The sequence below is a fragment of the Protobothrops mucrosquamatus genome, unplaced genomic scaffold, assembly GCF_001527695.2.
Source record: "Protobothrops mucrosquamatus isolate PMUCROS unplaced genomic scaffold, P.Mucros_1.0 scaffold838, whole genome shotgun sequence".
NCBI lineage: Eukaryota > Metazoa > Chordata > Lepidosauria > Squamata > Viperidae > Protobothrops > Protobothrops mucrosquamatus.
In genome coordinates this window covers 165,795-180,905 of record NW_015387094.1, presented here as the reverse complement: position 1 = coordinate 180,905, position 15,111 = coordinate 165,795, and the positions used below count along the sequence as shown (strand labels likewise).

General features: G+C 36.5%; 1 protein-coding gene across 1 annotated transcript in view; it reads left to right on the top strand.

Annotated features, from left to right (window-relative positions):
- The window catches only part of CDK19 (cyclin dependent kinase 19), a 61,650-nt gene that overhangs the window by 11,674 nt on the left and 34,865 nt on the right, over window positions 1-15,111 (top strand). The window contains exons 2-3 of the mRNA XM_015818996.1: window positions 5,830-5,940; window positions 13,567-13,707. Of these exons, the coding sequence (XP_015674482.1) occupies window positions 5,830-5,940; window positions 13,567-13,707 (252 nt within the window). The remainder of the gene's footprint in view (window positions 1-5,829; window positions 5,941-13,566; window positions 13,708-15,111) is intronic.

The following is a 15,111-nucleotide window of genomic DNA, read 5'->3' as shown; positions in this document are numbered from 1 at the left end:
CTCTTTCATTTCTAAAGTCAATCTATCCATTTCTGCACATTCGAGTATTTTTGTTATTATAGCCTGGTCAGATGGTAAATTTTTCATTTTTCCAAAATTGGGCAAATATTATTCTTGCGGCTGTCAGCACATGCAATATTAAATACTTATTCTCTTTCCCATAGTTCAAACCTAATATTCCTAACAAACAGAGTTCTGGTTTAAATTCTATCTGTATTTTAATCATCTCTTCTCTTGGAGAAGTGGCTGGGTTGAAAATTAATAGGGAAAAGACTAAAGTACTCACAAAAAATTTAACAGAAAAACAGAAAGCTCAATTTATGGAAAAAACAAATCTCCAGATAGTTAAAAAAGTTAAATATTTAGGTATTTATTTAACATCAAAATGTATAACAATAAAAGAAGATAACTATGGAAGATTATTGAATCAAATAAAAATAGATTTGGAGAAGTGGAAAAATTTTCAATTATCATTACTAGGAAGGATAGCGACTATTAAGATGAACATCCTACCTAAAGTCTTATTTTTATTTCAGACGGTTCCTGTTAAACTAAGCCAGAAATTTTTTGATGACTTAAATGCAACAATAATGAGATTTATATGGCAAGGGAAAAAAGCAAGAATCAAAATTAAACTGCTACAAGAATCAAAAGACAGAGGGGGCTTTGGGTTCTCAGACTAGAGACTTTATTACCAAGCCACTATTTTGCTGTGGCTTAAAGAATGGATCACACAGAAATAAATGACTTCTTTACTTAGAAGGACATGATTTGCAACTGGGTTGGCATGCTTTCCTTTGGTACGAGAAAAACAAAGTACATAAATACTTCCAAACCCATGCCATAAGGAATGTATTAGTTAAAAAGAAAATTTATACGAAAATACCTGAGTGGCTTTCCACAATGGAAGCATTTGCATATCCGAATTTAATTAACTATGACAAACTTGTGGCCTATAAAGACATTTTAGATAAAGAAGGAAAACTTAAAGATAGGCAAGAACTTCAACAAACTGGCATTGATTTAACATGGTGGTCATATTTGCAAATTCAAACAAGATATGAAAAAGATGTAAAAGTAATGGGATCTTACAAAGAACAAATAACACTAGATAAAATACTTTTGAAAACAGATGAAAATCTGATTAAGAAACTTTATAAATTCCTGCTAAACTGGAAGATGGAAGAAGAACAAGTGAAAGAAACAATGATAGTGTGGGCAAAGAATTTTGGTTATTCTATAGATTTAGAAGATTGGCAAAAACTATGGGACCGAAATATTAAATTTACTAAAGCAGCTGCATATAAGGAAAATCTATATAAAATGTTTTATAGATGGCACATGACACCAGTTAGATTAGAGAAAATGTTTAAAAATGTATCAAATATGTGTTGGAAATGTAAACAACAACCAGGCACTTATTACCATCTCTGGTGGATATGTCCTAATGCTAAAAAGTTTTGGTCTAAGATTCATAGGTGGCTAGAAGCTTTTTAATACTTCTATGACAAAAGATTTATTCTCTCTCTCTATTGTTTTCCCTTTTATGAGAATCTGCTGCTTCACTGCTGTATTTTTCTGTTATTGCAAATTATTCATGAACTTTCTGAGCAATATATTTAAAATTCTATTGTAAATTATGGGTATATTCTGTTACAAAGATACTCTCAAAGGTTTACATTCAAAGATTATGGAAATACCCATAATGACATACCTAGTATATAAGATATTAATTTTGCAGTTTGTTTAGCATTTGGTAATTTTAGAAGGTTCATGTATTGAAATGATTCAAAATCCTTTCAGTTCATCAGTGAAAAGGATAATTTTTGTTCAAAGGCTGCACTACAAAATAATGGATCCAATTACTTGTTTTAAATGATAACTTAATAAAAGAAACATCAAATTATTGAAAAATGACTAGTTTAAAAGTAATAACTTTTTGAAGTTCACACTTGACTTCTTTTTAAGTACAGAGTACAATGTTTTGTAAGACTAATTTACGTTATTTTAATGACATGTATATTTTACCAAATGTTTATAATACTGTGTTTGTTCTTAATAATCAGTGGAGCAAAAGCCAGGGTGTTTATTCAATTTGTTCATTTGGCATTCCAAATATTTAAAGCTTGGTTATAGTTATATAGTCTGAAACCTGAAACACACATTCTGGAAACAGTTTTACATGTCATGTTGAAATATTACTTCAATTTCCATGCTCATTTCTACTGAAGGGAAGTACAGAATATAAACGAGCACAGAATATTTCTTGAACAATAAAATACCTGAATGATTTATGAAAGTTTTACATATTAAAAAAATCTTTCACTTTTCAGTTAAGAAACCTAGATTGACTTACTGTAATAAAATTATATACAGGTAGTTCTTGACTTACAACCATTTGTTTAGCGACTGTTTGAAATTACAACGGCATTGAAAAAAGTGAGTTATGACTCGTTTCCATGCTTACAAGCATTGTTGCATCCCCATGGTTATGTGATCAAAATTTGGCTTGTATTTGTGACAGTTGCACTATCCCAGAGTAATGTGATGAAGCCAGATTCATTTAAGAAATGCATGATTCACTTAAAACTGCAATGATCTGCTTAACAACTGTGGCAAAAAAGATCATTAAATGGGGCACAACTTACTTAACAACTGTCTTGCTTAATATCTATGGAGATTCTTAGTCAGGTCAGGGCTTTTTAACCTTTTCACCGATTGTACCACTTTTAGGATATGGCAACATCCAAGTATCACCAGTCGCCTAGCAAGGTGTCAAAAACTTGATGACCCCAAAAAAAAAAAAAAGGAAAAAAGCGAGAAAGTACAGGTAGTCCTCGACTTACAACAGTTCGCTTAGTGACTGTTCGAAGTTACAATGGCACTGAAAAAAGTGCCCGCCAAGCCACAGCCGAGCAAGACGCCTGCCCGCCCAGCGGCGCTCTTCTTCCTGTCTGAGGTTTTCATTGTTGTGAGCATTTCTGTTGAGGATTGGCAGAGGGGGTGGGGTGGGGGGTGTTTGGTTTTTATTTCCCCCCGTCTGCTGGGTGGTTGCAGCAGGTTTTGGTCACTTCACATGACCCTGGGACACTGTGACCGTCATAAATATGAATCAGTTGCCAAGCATCTGAATGTAAATCACAAGACCCTGGAGATGCTGCAACATTCCAGCTGATCGGTGCTTCTTCTGGGCTCAGCAGAAGCGCAGGATCAGCGCCGAGCTCCAGCTGGAGCCTGGCGCTAATCCTGGCACTTCCGCTGAGCCCCGACAGCCCTGCAGCTCCAGCCATCTCTCGCTCAGGCTTGTGCAGTGCTGCCACCGGTTCAGCTCATTCCCCTCCCCCACTATCACTTTTCTAGGATGGTCACGTACCACCTGCCAGGTGCCAATGTACCACAGGTGGTACCCGCACCATTGGTTGAAAATCCCTGATCTAGATCATGGTTGTCTCAAAGGTGCTTTTTCAAGAGGCAACTGTGCTTTCTGCATGATGTTTTTTGCCCTGTGTCAACCGTGAAGGGACACAGAATAGAAAACACCCTGCAGAAAGCACAGCTCCACAACACAGTCCTTTCAGCAGTTCCAAGAAGGCTCCACACTTATTTGTACTACTCAGGTGACCTTGAGGACACAGACAAACCCCCATGTGGCCTCAACGACTCACTAAAAGACTGCAAATGACCTGCTGTCTGCAAGGAATATAAACCCTTCCCTTCCCCACCATCCAGTCAGAGCTGAAGAAGCTTCTTGGATGAGAAGTGAAACTTTTTCAAAGAAAAACAAAGCCCAGTTGCCTCTTGAAAAAAGCACCTTTAGGACAGCTGTTTTGCTTAGCAACAGAAATTTAGGCCCCGTTTGTGATCGTAAAGTTGAGATCTGTACTAATCAGATTTGGGGATAATGGCATCCGTTCAGGATAGAAAACAAAGAGCACTTCTGATCATTTTTGCTAGCTAGTACCGACAGCTTCCAAAGGGACATTCAGAGGAAATCAGGAGGCTTAAAACAAAATATACTGGTGAACCAGTGCCTTTTTGTGGTTTGCCTCATAAAACCAGGATGGATGCCAAAATCACATCAAAATGTAATGACAGGGTAATCTGAGATGCAGGGGCAAATATTCCTTGTTTTTGTTTAATATGAAACAAATGCAGGTTTTTTGTTAAAAAATGAAAGCATGTGTGTTAAATAAGAAGGTTGGTTTTTTTTTTAAAGAGAAGACTGCTAGCTGTAGTTGCCATCTAGTGTATATTCACTATATCTTTGTTTTGGGAAAGGATACATGATTCCTGGCAGGCAGAAAGGGGAGTATTGTGATCATAGTCTATAGGTTGCCTGCCTTTGTTGAATCAGAAATTAATGATTTGTATGTTTGCTACACTCCTGCAGAAATAGGAGATATTCCAGCTATATGTGAACACTTTGGAGACTTTTCATGTTGCAGTGTTCTGAAATAATAATTATTACAAGTATTCAATATACATATTTATTTTATTGGTTAGATTTTTATTCCCATAGCGACCCTCTGAAGACGCTTAGGCTGAAAGAAAATAACTGATTGAAAGTAACTTTTGAATTTTCACGTCTGAGGGTGAATTTGAACTTGTGTCACTCTAATCCAAGAGCAAGGCATTAATTAATTAATTAATTAATCAATTAATTAATATGCCGCATTCAGGCTATAACCACTATTTCATGTTTCTATCCATAGAATACTCAAAAAGGCCAACTCACATAACTCACGTAACTCATTCTCCTTCATTGGTATCATATAAATCAGTCTGAACTGGGAGCTATTGAAAAGGCTACCCTGTCTTTTGCCCTAGCCACTTGATTCCCATCATAACTTTGGGTAGAGCATAGCTCTACCATACATTTAGAAAGGAAATAGGAATGGGAGAATAAGAGCAACAAAGATTCCATATTTCTCTTATTCCTATAGGTCCGTGGTGGCGAACCTATGGCAAGCGTGCCACAGGTGGCACGCAGATCCCTCTCTGTGGGCATGTGCGCTGTTGCCCCAGTTCTAGACCTTCAACTGGGTTTTATAAAACCTTTTCGCTTTAGGCCTTCGCCGCCGTGTGCAAAAAAAAAAAAAGGTTCAGTCAATCAATTTCAAGTTCTCGCGGGGAAAAAAAGATCTCGCAAAGTTGGAATTGATTGGTTGAAATTTTTAGTCCCATCCAGTCTGCCGTTACTACCGCAGCCACACCCACCCAATTGGCCATGCCCACCAATTGGCCACACCCACCCAATGGGCCATGCCCACCTGGCACCCGACCATACATAAGTGGGTTTTGGGTTGCAGTTTGGGCACTCGGTCTCTAAAAGGTTTGCTATAGGTAATATAGATAAATTTTGATGGATTTCGGTATATTGTTCTGTTGAATATTAAGTTTTCCATGGAAGGCTTTTGATAAAAAGAATCAATTCTCACATTTTTCCTGCTGTGACCGTCTCCTTCTGTGTTGCTTTCCCCAAACCTTGAGATTGATTGGGAAGTGGGATAAAATGTAGATAGTGAGGGATTGTAAACCAAAATTACTACCTATCCTTCCATCAAGGGGAGCATTTCCTGACTAAAACTGGTCTGGATGTTTCTTGCAGAGGGAGCAAAACTTGCATCCAAATATGCAATGGTCTTTTTTAAAAAAATATCGTTTTCTACTAAATGGAAAAACAAGCTTTCTACTTTGTTCACAGATTATTTCAGAGTTGTTGGAATGAAAAAGAATAATTTTATCGACAACATCTCTTTCACTAATTAAAGCATTTTGTTTATTGGTACTGTGTGGAAAGATTTATGTTATTTGTCTCTTTACTTGCAGCTTTTGAGAGAACTGAAGCACCCTAATGTGATTGCATTACAGAAGGTTTTCCTTTCTCATAGTGATAGAAAGGTGTGGCTGCTGTTTGATTATGCTGAACATGATTTGTGGGTAAGTTCTGAAGCTCCTTTTTTTTTCCACTGGAATTATGTTATGTTTTAAAAGAAGTAACTGCAGTCAGAATGGATTTGAAACCTTTGCCCAATCTCACGTGGTATCTTGACCTATATAGCTACCCAAAACGTGTTAGGAAAGAGCAACCAGGATGAAATCCACGTGTCTGTCTTCCTTATACGTTGTATTGAAAAATTTCCTTATGAGATATAATCAGGTAGTCTCTGAAGATGCAGAAATGTTTTTAGGATTTTAAAAAAAAGTAACATAAACTGAAAAACTCCCCATTAGCCTTTCCTGAGAAGTTGAGATTGCTGTGCATTTATTTAAGTAATTAAAATCTTTAGAGGCTTAATTGTATGTTCTGTGTATGATGTGATTTGGAATTCATATACTGAAAGCCTTACCCTACCTTAAAACCATTATTGGCTACAAAAAACAAGGAGAAACAGATAGAGGCATTTTGGAGGAGGCCCTAATGCCATTTTGAGATACATAACTATCCACAAGTTACAGCAGTGTGGTATCAGAACTGTTCTCAGTTTCATTTTCCCACAGGATTTAAGAGTGAAAAAAGCTTAACTACCTATGTGTTTTCTGTTCTCCTGGCCAAAGATCAATGTCATTTTTTAAAAAAAAAATTATTTTGGAAATCAAATATGTAATTTCCTTCCATAACTTAGTTGTTAAGAGTTGTAGGCCAATTGTACCATTATATCATTGAGCTTGTAGGTTTCCACAGTTATAAATAGAACTAATTAATGAAAGGTAATATTTTAACCATGCTCAGAGAATAGGCACTGTAAGGATCTGTCTGTGTCTAGAACAGGACTAGACAGAGCTACACTTAGTAATAATTCTGGTTTTACTCAAACCCTGAGGAGTTTTTTTTGTCTGATGGGGGAGAAATATGTATTTAAATTCAGATTTTAATTACAATGACACCAAGAATGTATTTTACCCATCAGAACTAAGTGAAGTTCACAGTTCTTTCACAAAGAAATATACATTTAGTAATTCCTCCTCTAGTTTTTTTCATTTGAACTGGTGTACACACTCAAGATTCCAACATGTCTATGCCTTGGGTCACTTGTAAAATTTAAACTTTTGGTGTTAGACTTTCCCAGGCATCAACCTCTCCCAGCCACTGACATTTCTTTTCCAGTGGATCGTTTGTAGTGGACTTGTAAACTATGTCAGGACTTTTTGCCACAGGAAATGATATTAAGATCTTTATGATAGCAATTATAAATAATTAATTTCTCCTTCTATTTAAAAGATTCCCAAGTGATTGGGTTTTCCTGTATTTTTCCTCAGTGGAGCAAATTTCCAGCTGAGGGAGAAACTGACATTGCCTCTCACTCCAATACTTCTGGTCTGCAATCCAGTTTGAGAAACCCAGTGGCTGGCTGCTTTTAGGAAGAAACAAAAATGTTAGCCAGCTTTCCCATTTATCTTCCAGTTTGGCCTCAGAAAGTGCTTTAGAATTAAAGATTTTGAAAGCTCTGCGCTACATACTGGCAGCCGCAGTATAACTCAAAGGTGGTCTTGAAGATCATATAAGAAAGAACTCATTCAGATTTCAACTGTAAGCTAGGATTTTATATGTGCAATTAGTGTAATGATTTTGAACTATTACGTTTAATATGAAATGAAATATCTGCCTTTTGCAGCATGTTGTGATAGGTTTCATAGGGAAATATTCCTCTTCTCTTTTTGCCGGATCAGTTCAAGCTATGCTTAATGAATATTAAATTAACATGAAAGTTAGATCTGCTAGAGACAAATTACTGTGTTGCTTAAACAGTATGATGAAAACTCATTATGAAACCCGTGAGTAATACTTTACTGTCAAGAAAATTATGTGTATAAACTGTTCCAACCAAAGAGAAACTTGGATGAAAATAATATAAAGTCATGAGACTTCATGCTATTGCATGCGCCATATAATTTTATTGGAGAGTCTTGTTCTTATAGTTTTACTAACTTTGCATCCACTCTGGAAGCTTTCTCCATCAAAGTTAATTACACCAAGAGTAAATGTACACTTCATAGCTCAAAAGTGCCATAGTCTCGTTATGAAAAGCTTCATTTGATATGCACAAAATGTTATCTCTGTGTTTTAGTTGTTTGCTTTTAAAAGCAGCTACAGAAGAATGTATGGCCGCTATAATAGGAAGCATGTTTAATAATCCAGTGTGCAGTTCTTGCCACCTGAATACTGCATGCTTTGTTTGAAAGAGAACCATCTGACAATAGTTTTGTAGGGGCACTCTTTCTTGTTGATTGTCTGTTGTAAAGTCATAATGCAAAGTGTACATTCTTCCTAATATGCTCCCTAGCTTACAGTGTCTCGATATGTGCAATACACCATTATCACAAATTCCTAGGCTATATCATTTCATACAGATGGTGCCAATATTTGCATGTGTTTGTACTGTGAATGTTTTTTTTTGTTCACTTTCTAGTATTTTTGAAATAAAGCATGCAACTCATTAAAATGTTATATATTTCCCGTCCAATTGTTAGAATAATGACCACTTCACATTTACCTGCATTGTTCAGGGAGCCACTTCCTGCATGGTATGTTCCCATGCCATTTTGTTATATAATACAAACCAGATGAACAGGACATATGCTGCTGTTCCTTCCCACCCAAATATTTTTCTTCCGCTTGGCTGCGAAGTAGCCACATGATTGACCCTGCCTATTTGATTCTTGGAATATTCTATATTAAGGGCTCTCATTCAATGGAGTAAATATAAATTGGTCGTTTCCACAACCCTTCACTTTCTCTAGTGCAACTTTTCTTGTTCTTTTGTTTTTGCACAGGAACAATTAATCATCTCTTGAAACCTAGAAGTCAGCAACATTATTGCTCTCCAAATAGATTTCTCTCTCTCTCTCTCCCTCCCTCTCCCTCTCTTTCAGTGAAGTGTAGAAAGCAGTTTTACTGGTTTAACATTGAGTAATCATGTACCACTGTGAGCAAGAGAGTTTTTTTTAAAAAAAATGATAACTTGGGGCTAGTGAAGAACTTTAAGCGAAATGAAATATGAAGAAAATGTTGTCCTGATAGCTGCCGGATTTTGAACCCATGCAATTTTTTTCTTGCTGTACAGAATTGAAAACTATTTATAATGTGCTTTTCTTACATTTGGTGATGGCCCAAATTAATATCCCTCATGGTCTGAATAGCTCCCCCTCTCAATTATCCTAAGCATCTCTCCATATTTCCCCATTGTCTTTTTTTGCTCACTCCCAACTTTGTCTCTTTCCATGCTGCCTCTTACACTTGGAACAGCCTCCCAGTCAACGTATGTAAAGCTCTCCTCCTTCAAAAAACAGTGTTGAAATCCACATGCTTAGGAACATATTTCTTTTGTCACACCATAACATTCTCTGTGTTCTACTAGTTTATATGCTTCATTCTAAAAAAAAAATTATAGCATTTAAACTTTATAGGACAGAGAAGATGATAGCCTAGAGGGGTTATTCTTTTATACTTGATACTGAGAGCCAGCATGGTATATAGCCAGTAAAGGTGTGGGGAGACCCCAATTTAAATCCTGAACAAGTCATCAGAAGTCATTGATTTGCCTTGGAGCCAACATAATTTCTCATTTCACATTTTTCCTCTTATAGTATACAGATTAAAATATTAACTAATTTATTGTCAGGGTGAACCTAACCCAGAATTTGCAGGGCCAAATTCTATGTCAAAAGATAATTTCCCTATGTGACCATTAATATTGATGGGTTGATATTTATCGTTCTCCAGAAAACCCTTTCCTGTATGAGTGTTAGGAACTTAATTAGTTATGTACTGAGAAATCAGTCGGAGCATCTTCGTAGCTTTCACGTATTAACGTTGCCATCCCCAGTTTCCCTTCCCAACTCAGAAGAGAGTTATAATGTTGCAAACACTTTGGGCTGCCTACCACCATTTTGCCTCCCAGATTGGGAGCAGGACTAATAACAAAACAGCAAAGGCATATTTGGTGGGTGAAGATATTGAATAAAAACATGGCAGTCTTTAATATTTGATAATTGATCTTATACCATTTGTAACATCCATCAATTTTATTATACTGTATTTGTTTTAGGGGCAAGCATTCTCTTCATTTCTTGATATCTATATCAATAATATTTTAAGGAATTGTTTTGTTAGATAAATATTCATTTGTTGAAAGGATGTTGTTATGCATTGACTTTTCCTATTATTATGGTTACATACCAATTTAATTGGAGAAAAAAGCTCGCATTTGTAGTACTGCCATTTGTTTTTCTGTTGATCTGTGTCAACAAGAGAAACACTACTTGTTTTGGCTTTAATTCATTATTAATCCATGGGGCTCTTTTGTGTGTATTGAATTAGCAACTTATGTGATAAGCAATAACTGAAATAATTTTGCTTTTCAACATTCCTTTTTTGGAAGTTATAGGTTGGAGTCCTTCAGATTCCTTTTCTATAAAGACTCTGTATTGTGGATAGCTTGTGCTTCTTCACTTCAGTCCTTAAGAATGTTATTCAGTACTTAAAATCTCGATGGGTGTATGAAAGTCATATTATTCCCCTGGGTTTATTTAAGACTAATGCAAATGTAATTCTGACTTTCTGCTAACCATCATTTGCAAATTAGCCTCGAATTGACATTTTTCTTCTCATTACTCATTCATACTTTCATATACATTTTCCCATCCCTTTCCTTGACAGTTTAAATAAAGTTTTGCATTACATTTGTCATCGATAGTAACCATCTAGTTGTGATGTCCTTGATGTTCTTTCAGCTTGGTTGTTTGCCTACAAATGTTTCGTTACCTAACTAGGTAACACCATCAGTGCAAGTGGGTGCATGGTTTGATTCTTGTTTATATACATTGCTTGCCCTGCCGGTTTTGGTGGGGATATGGTTATCTCCTTGATAATTTCTTGATTAGGGTATTGTTTCCTGCTTGCTTGATTATTTCCCTAGTGTTAATCCTTGTTTATCTGGGTGATGGCTGCTGGAGAGGATGTATTCTGCTTTTTTATTATTTTCTTCTTCATTTTTTGTCTCTTTTGAATGGTGAATAAATATGGTTTACTATATTTCTATGTGTCTGTTGATTCCTGAATTGTTTGAATGTCAAGCTTCCAAGAATTCTCTAATGTTTTTGGATTTAGTTTGGTCTAGGATGCACATAGTTTCCCAGTTGAAATTATGGTTGACTCTATCCATGTGAGATTATGGGATTTTCATTGCATCTTCTGATTGCTAGTTGGTGTTCATGGATACTCTCTGCTAATCTTCTACCTATCTGACCTACATAATGACTGGTTACAGTCTTTACATTCTCTGTTGTAGATGACTTTTTTTTCTTGTGTTACTTTTGGTTTACCTAGGATGTTTTGGAAAGCTTTGGTTTTGTGTGCTATAATAATGTTGTGTAGTTGTAACTGTGTTGGTTTCTGAGATTTTTGATATATGGTAGTGTTATCTTTTTCATAGTTTGTGTTGGTTGTGCTGCAGTGGATTGAGTGGTCAAGCACTTTTTTTATAAAGTTGTGTGGATATCCATATTGTTGGAATATGTTATATAGGTGGTTTGTTTTCTTTGTTTTGGTGTTCTGGATTGTTACAGTGCATTTGTACTTATCTGAGTAATATTTTTATACAGGTCCTCTTGTGGGAGGTTGAGCTGTTCCTTTAGTAATGCAGCACTTGGTTAGTGGGGTTGTTTTTTCATAGTAGCATTTCCAATGTGCTACTATTTTCTCTGCCAATGTGGATACAAAATAGGTAGTGTGTTGTTTTCTTCTTCCCTTGTGAATTTTATTTCTTTGAATATGTTGATGAATTCATATGTCTTTTTTAATTGTTTCTTTTTTATTATGAAGAAGATTCTATACTTTTGGTATATCTGGAAGTGCTATAGTGCCTAGCCCTGGTCTAGACACTGAATTATGATCTCTACTATAAGTCTTGAGTGTGATGATCCCATGGGTGTTCCTCAGATTTGTTGGCACATTTGTTCATCAAACTGAAAGTAGATAGTAAGCAAAGGTCTATGATTCTGGTATTTCAATCTTAGTATATTTGGCTAGGTTGGATGTGTTGTGTAATATTTCTGCCATGGATTTTTTTTTTCACTATTTCTGGATTTATGGATGTAGAGAATGCTGGGACATTGAATGAAACCATCATTTCATCTTCTATTTTAGGTCTTTGATTTTCTGAAGGCATTGTAGTGGGGGAGTTGATGGAATATTCACTCCCCTCTGTGAGATGTCCAAGCTTTTTTATAAGTTCTTTGGCTGTGTTTCATGTTAGGATTCCTGGGAATTATACATTTGGACAAAGAGATATGTTGGGCTTGTATATTTTGGGGCATTCTGCCACACTGCAAGCAAACAACCAAGCTCAGAGAGCACCAGAACTACATCGTTCAACTTTGAGCTACATATATTTTCTTCTATTGGAACCATCTAATCCAACCATCTATTGGAATTTGAAATGAATTGATAGAATCTTATCTGATTCTCATACATACAGGATTAAGTGGTATAGGTTAGTAGCATCTGCACAGATGTAAATCTAAATTTAATTGAGAAATGACCAATCAAGGGGGATTACATGCTGGAGATAGAATGAAGAATGGGCATTCCGGGGTTTGTTTCCAGTTTGAACATTTCATTTTGGAAAAAGCTCCAGATATTTCTACATTGGAATTCAGAAGCAAAGGAGAGAGAGATATTGTACAGAAGAGTGAAGAGACTGCATCTTATTATCCAATGTTTCCTAGCTGAGTTTTTGCACTGGGAAAATTGTTCTAGTTTACTACATTATAATGTATGGATCATATTAATGTTTTCTGTTAGCACTGAAGTGCTGCCAACATTTTTCCAAATATCTAGAAAAATATGCATTACTGTTTTCATACCCTGGAGAGCCCATTTCTGACCTGAAAAGGGTGCCTTGGGTTTGAAATGGATTTTGAATTCAAGATCAACCAAAAGCCTGGAAGCCTTCCCAAACTTTCAGACTACAATGAATGGGAATCCTGGAAATTGTCATCTAATATGCCTAGTGGGTATCCGCTTGAGAAGATTGAACCAAAGGAAAATTTAGGGATTTAGGGCCCCATGGACTTCATTGTTTCTGTTTTCATTTTGCGTTAGTTTCCTTTCTTATTCAATTACTGATAAATGTTCAAACAAAAAGTTCCTAATCTGTATTGTTTTACCATCAACCTGTAAGGTAAGCAAAGCCAAATAGGCAAATTTGTCATATTTCTGAAATTTGTTCCAGATGCAGTCCATAAAATATTTCAGAGCTTTTAAGTCTTTATTTTTTTTTTAAAAAAAAAAAGGTGTTAGGGGAATTATATTAAAATGGTTTTAGAACTATAATTTCATGAAAACGTCAGAAACAAAATCTGTTTCAATTCATGTACCTTTAAAGCTGAGGAAACAATGTGATGTTTCACTGTTACGTTTTCTTTAATATTAGATATAAAAAGCTCATACTTAATTCCAATTTTTAGATTTCAAAATTAAAAGACTTTCATCTTTCGCAATTATTTTGTGGGGTTTTTTTTTTTACATGATGCTTTCATGTTTGTGTTCTTTTTTGTTTCCAGCATATTATCAAGTTTCACCGTGCTTCAAAAGCAAACAAAAAACCCATGCAGCTGCCAAGATCTATGGTCAAATCACTACTTTATCAGATTCTTGATGGAATCCATTATCTCCATGCAAACTGGGTGCTTCACAGAGACTTAGTAAGTGCTGTGACTTTAACTGCCTACAGTTAAATTAAAGTTAGTTATATTAAAGAAAGTTATATTTGTATTTTTTGGAAAAGTAGATAAAAATGCAAAATATTAATCTCATGGATTACTACACGTCCTCCTGAAAATTTTACCATAATTACCCAATAGCAAGATGAGTCAGATGGGTAAATGTGCTCATTTCAAAAGGAAGAGAATGCAGAATGTATAGAGCAGCGGTTCTCAACCTATGGGTCGCGACCCCATTTGGGGTCGATCGACCATTTCACTGGGGTCGCCAAGCAAGGCTGTCCGCCATTTTTTTTGTCCGCCATTTTTTTCCCCCTTTTCCGGCGGGTGCCTTACCTCCCTTGGGCTGGGCCAGCTGGTGGTCGGCCTGCTCCGTCTCTGCCGCTTGCCAGCTACGCCTCGGCCGGCACAGGGGGCGGAACCACACATGTGCGGCGCTCCCGGGCAGGAAAAGTCCTCGACTTACGACCGGTTGGGTAGTCCTCGACTTACGACCAGTTTAGTCCTCGACTTACGATCAGTTTAGTCCTCGACTTACGACCGGTTGGGGGTCGCAGCATTAAAAAGGTTGAGAACCACTGGTATAGAGAAATCTCATGGAGTTCCAAGCTTGTCACCCTAGGTTTGCCAGCTTCAGCTGAAACCAGTCCTAAAGATTTCCTCCTTCCAGTATCTGTAAGCAACCGATAGGCAGGCAGCCAGGCAGGCAGTTAGTTATTGGCCAGAAGCCGCACTCCAAAATGGCAGGGCAGAACAGCAACAATAACAAAAGATGCAACAAAACAACAACTTTTAAAAATCTATGTAAATCAAATACTTTATTTATAACATTAACTGATCCCCTATTCCACATATCAATTATTATCCCCCAAACATAGCAAAAATAGAAAAAAGAAGAAAACAGGATGGAATGAGGTGAGGGAGAAAATAGATCTAAATGGGAAAGACCAGAAGGACAAAGCTAGAGATGAGGTGAGAAGAAATAATCAGCAGAGAAGAAAAGTCCTCTTTAGCAATTTCAGAATTGGACTAATCTTAAAAGGCACCCATACTTTTCAGCAGCGATGCCTGCAACCATTTGAATCCGCTGCCATGTTTGTTTTTAGTAGCCTGTATATCTGGAGTAAAATATTGTCTCATGGTCAGTAAAAAATGGTAAATAACTTTTAGAAATTTCATAGGCAAAACTCATTCTAGCAATAGCACTTCATAGTGTTTACAGCCCTCTCTAAGCAGTTTACAGAGTCAGCACATTGCCCCAACAATCTGGGTTCTCATTTTACCGACCTCGGAAGGATGGAAGGCTGAGTCAACCTTGAACTGGTAGCAATCGACAGTCAGCAGAATTAGCCTGCAATGCTGCATTCTAATCACTGCTTCACCACG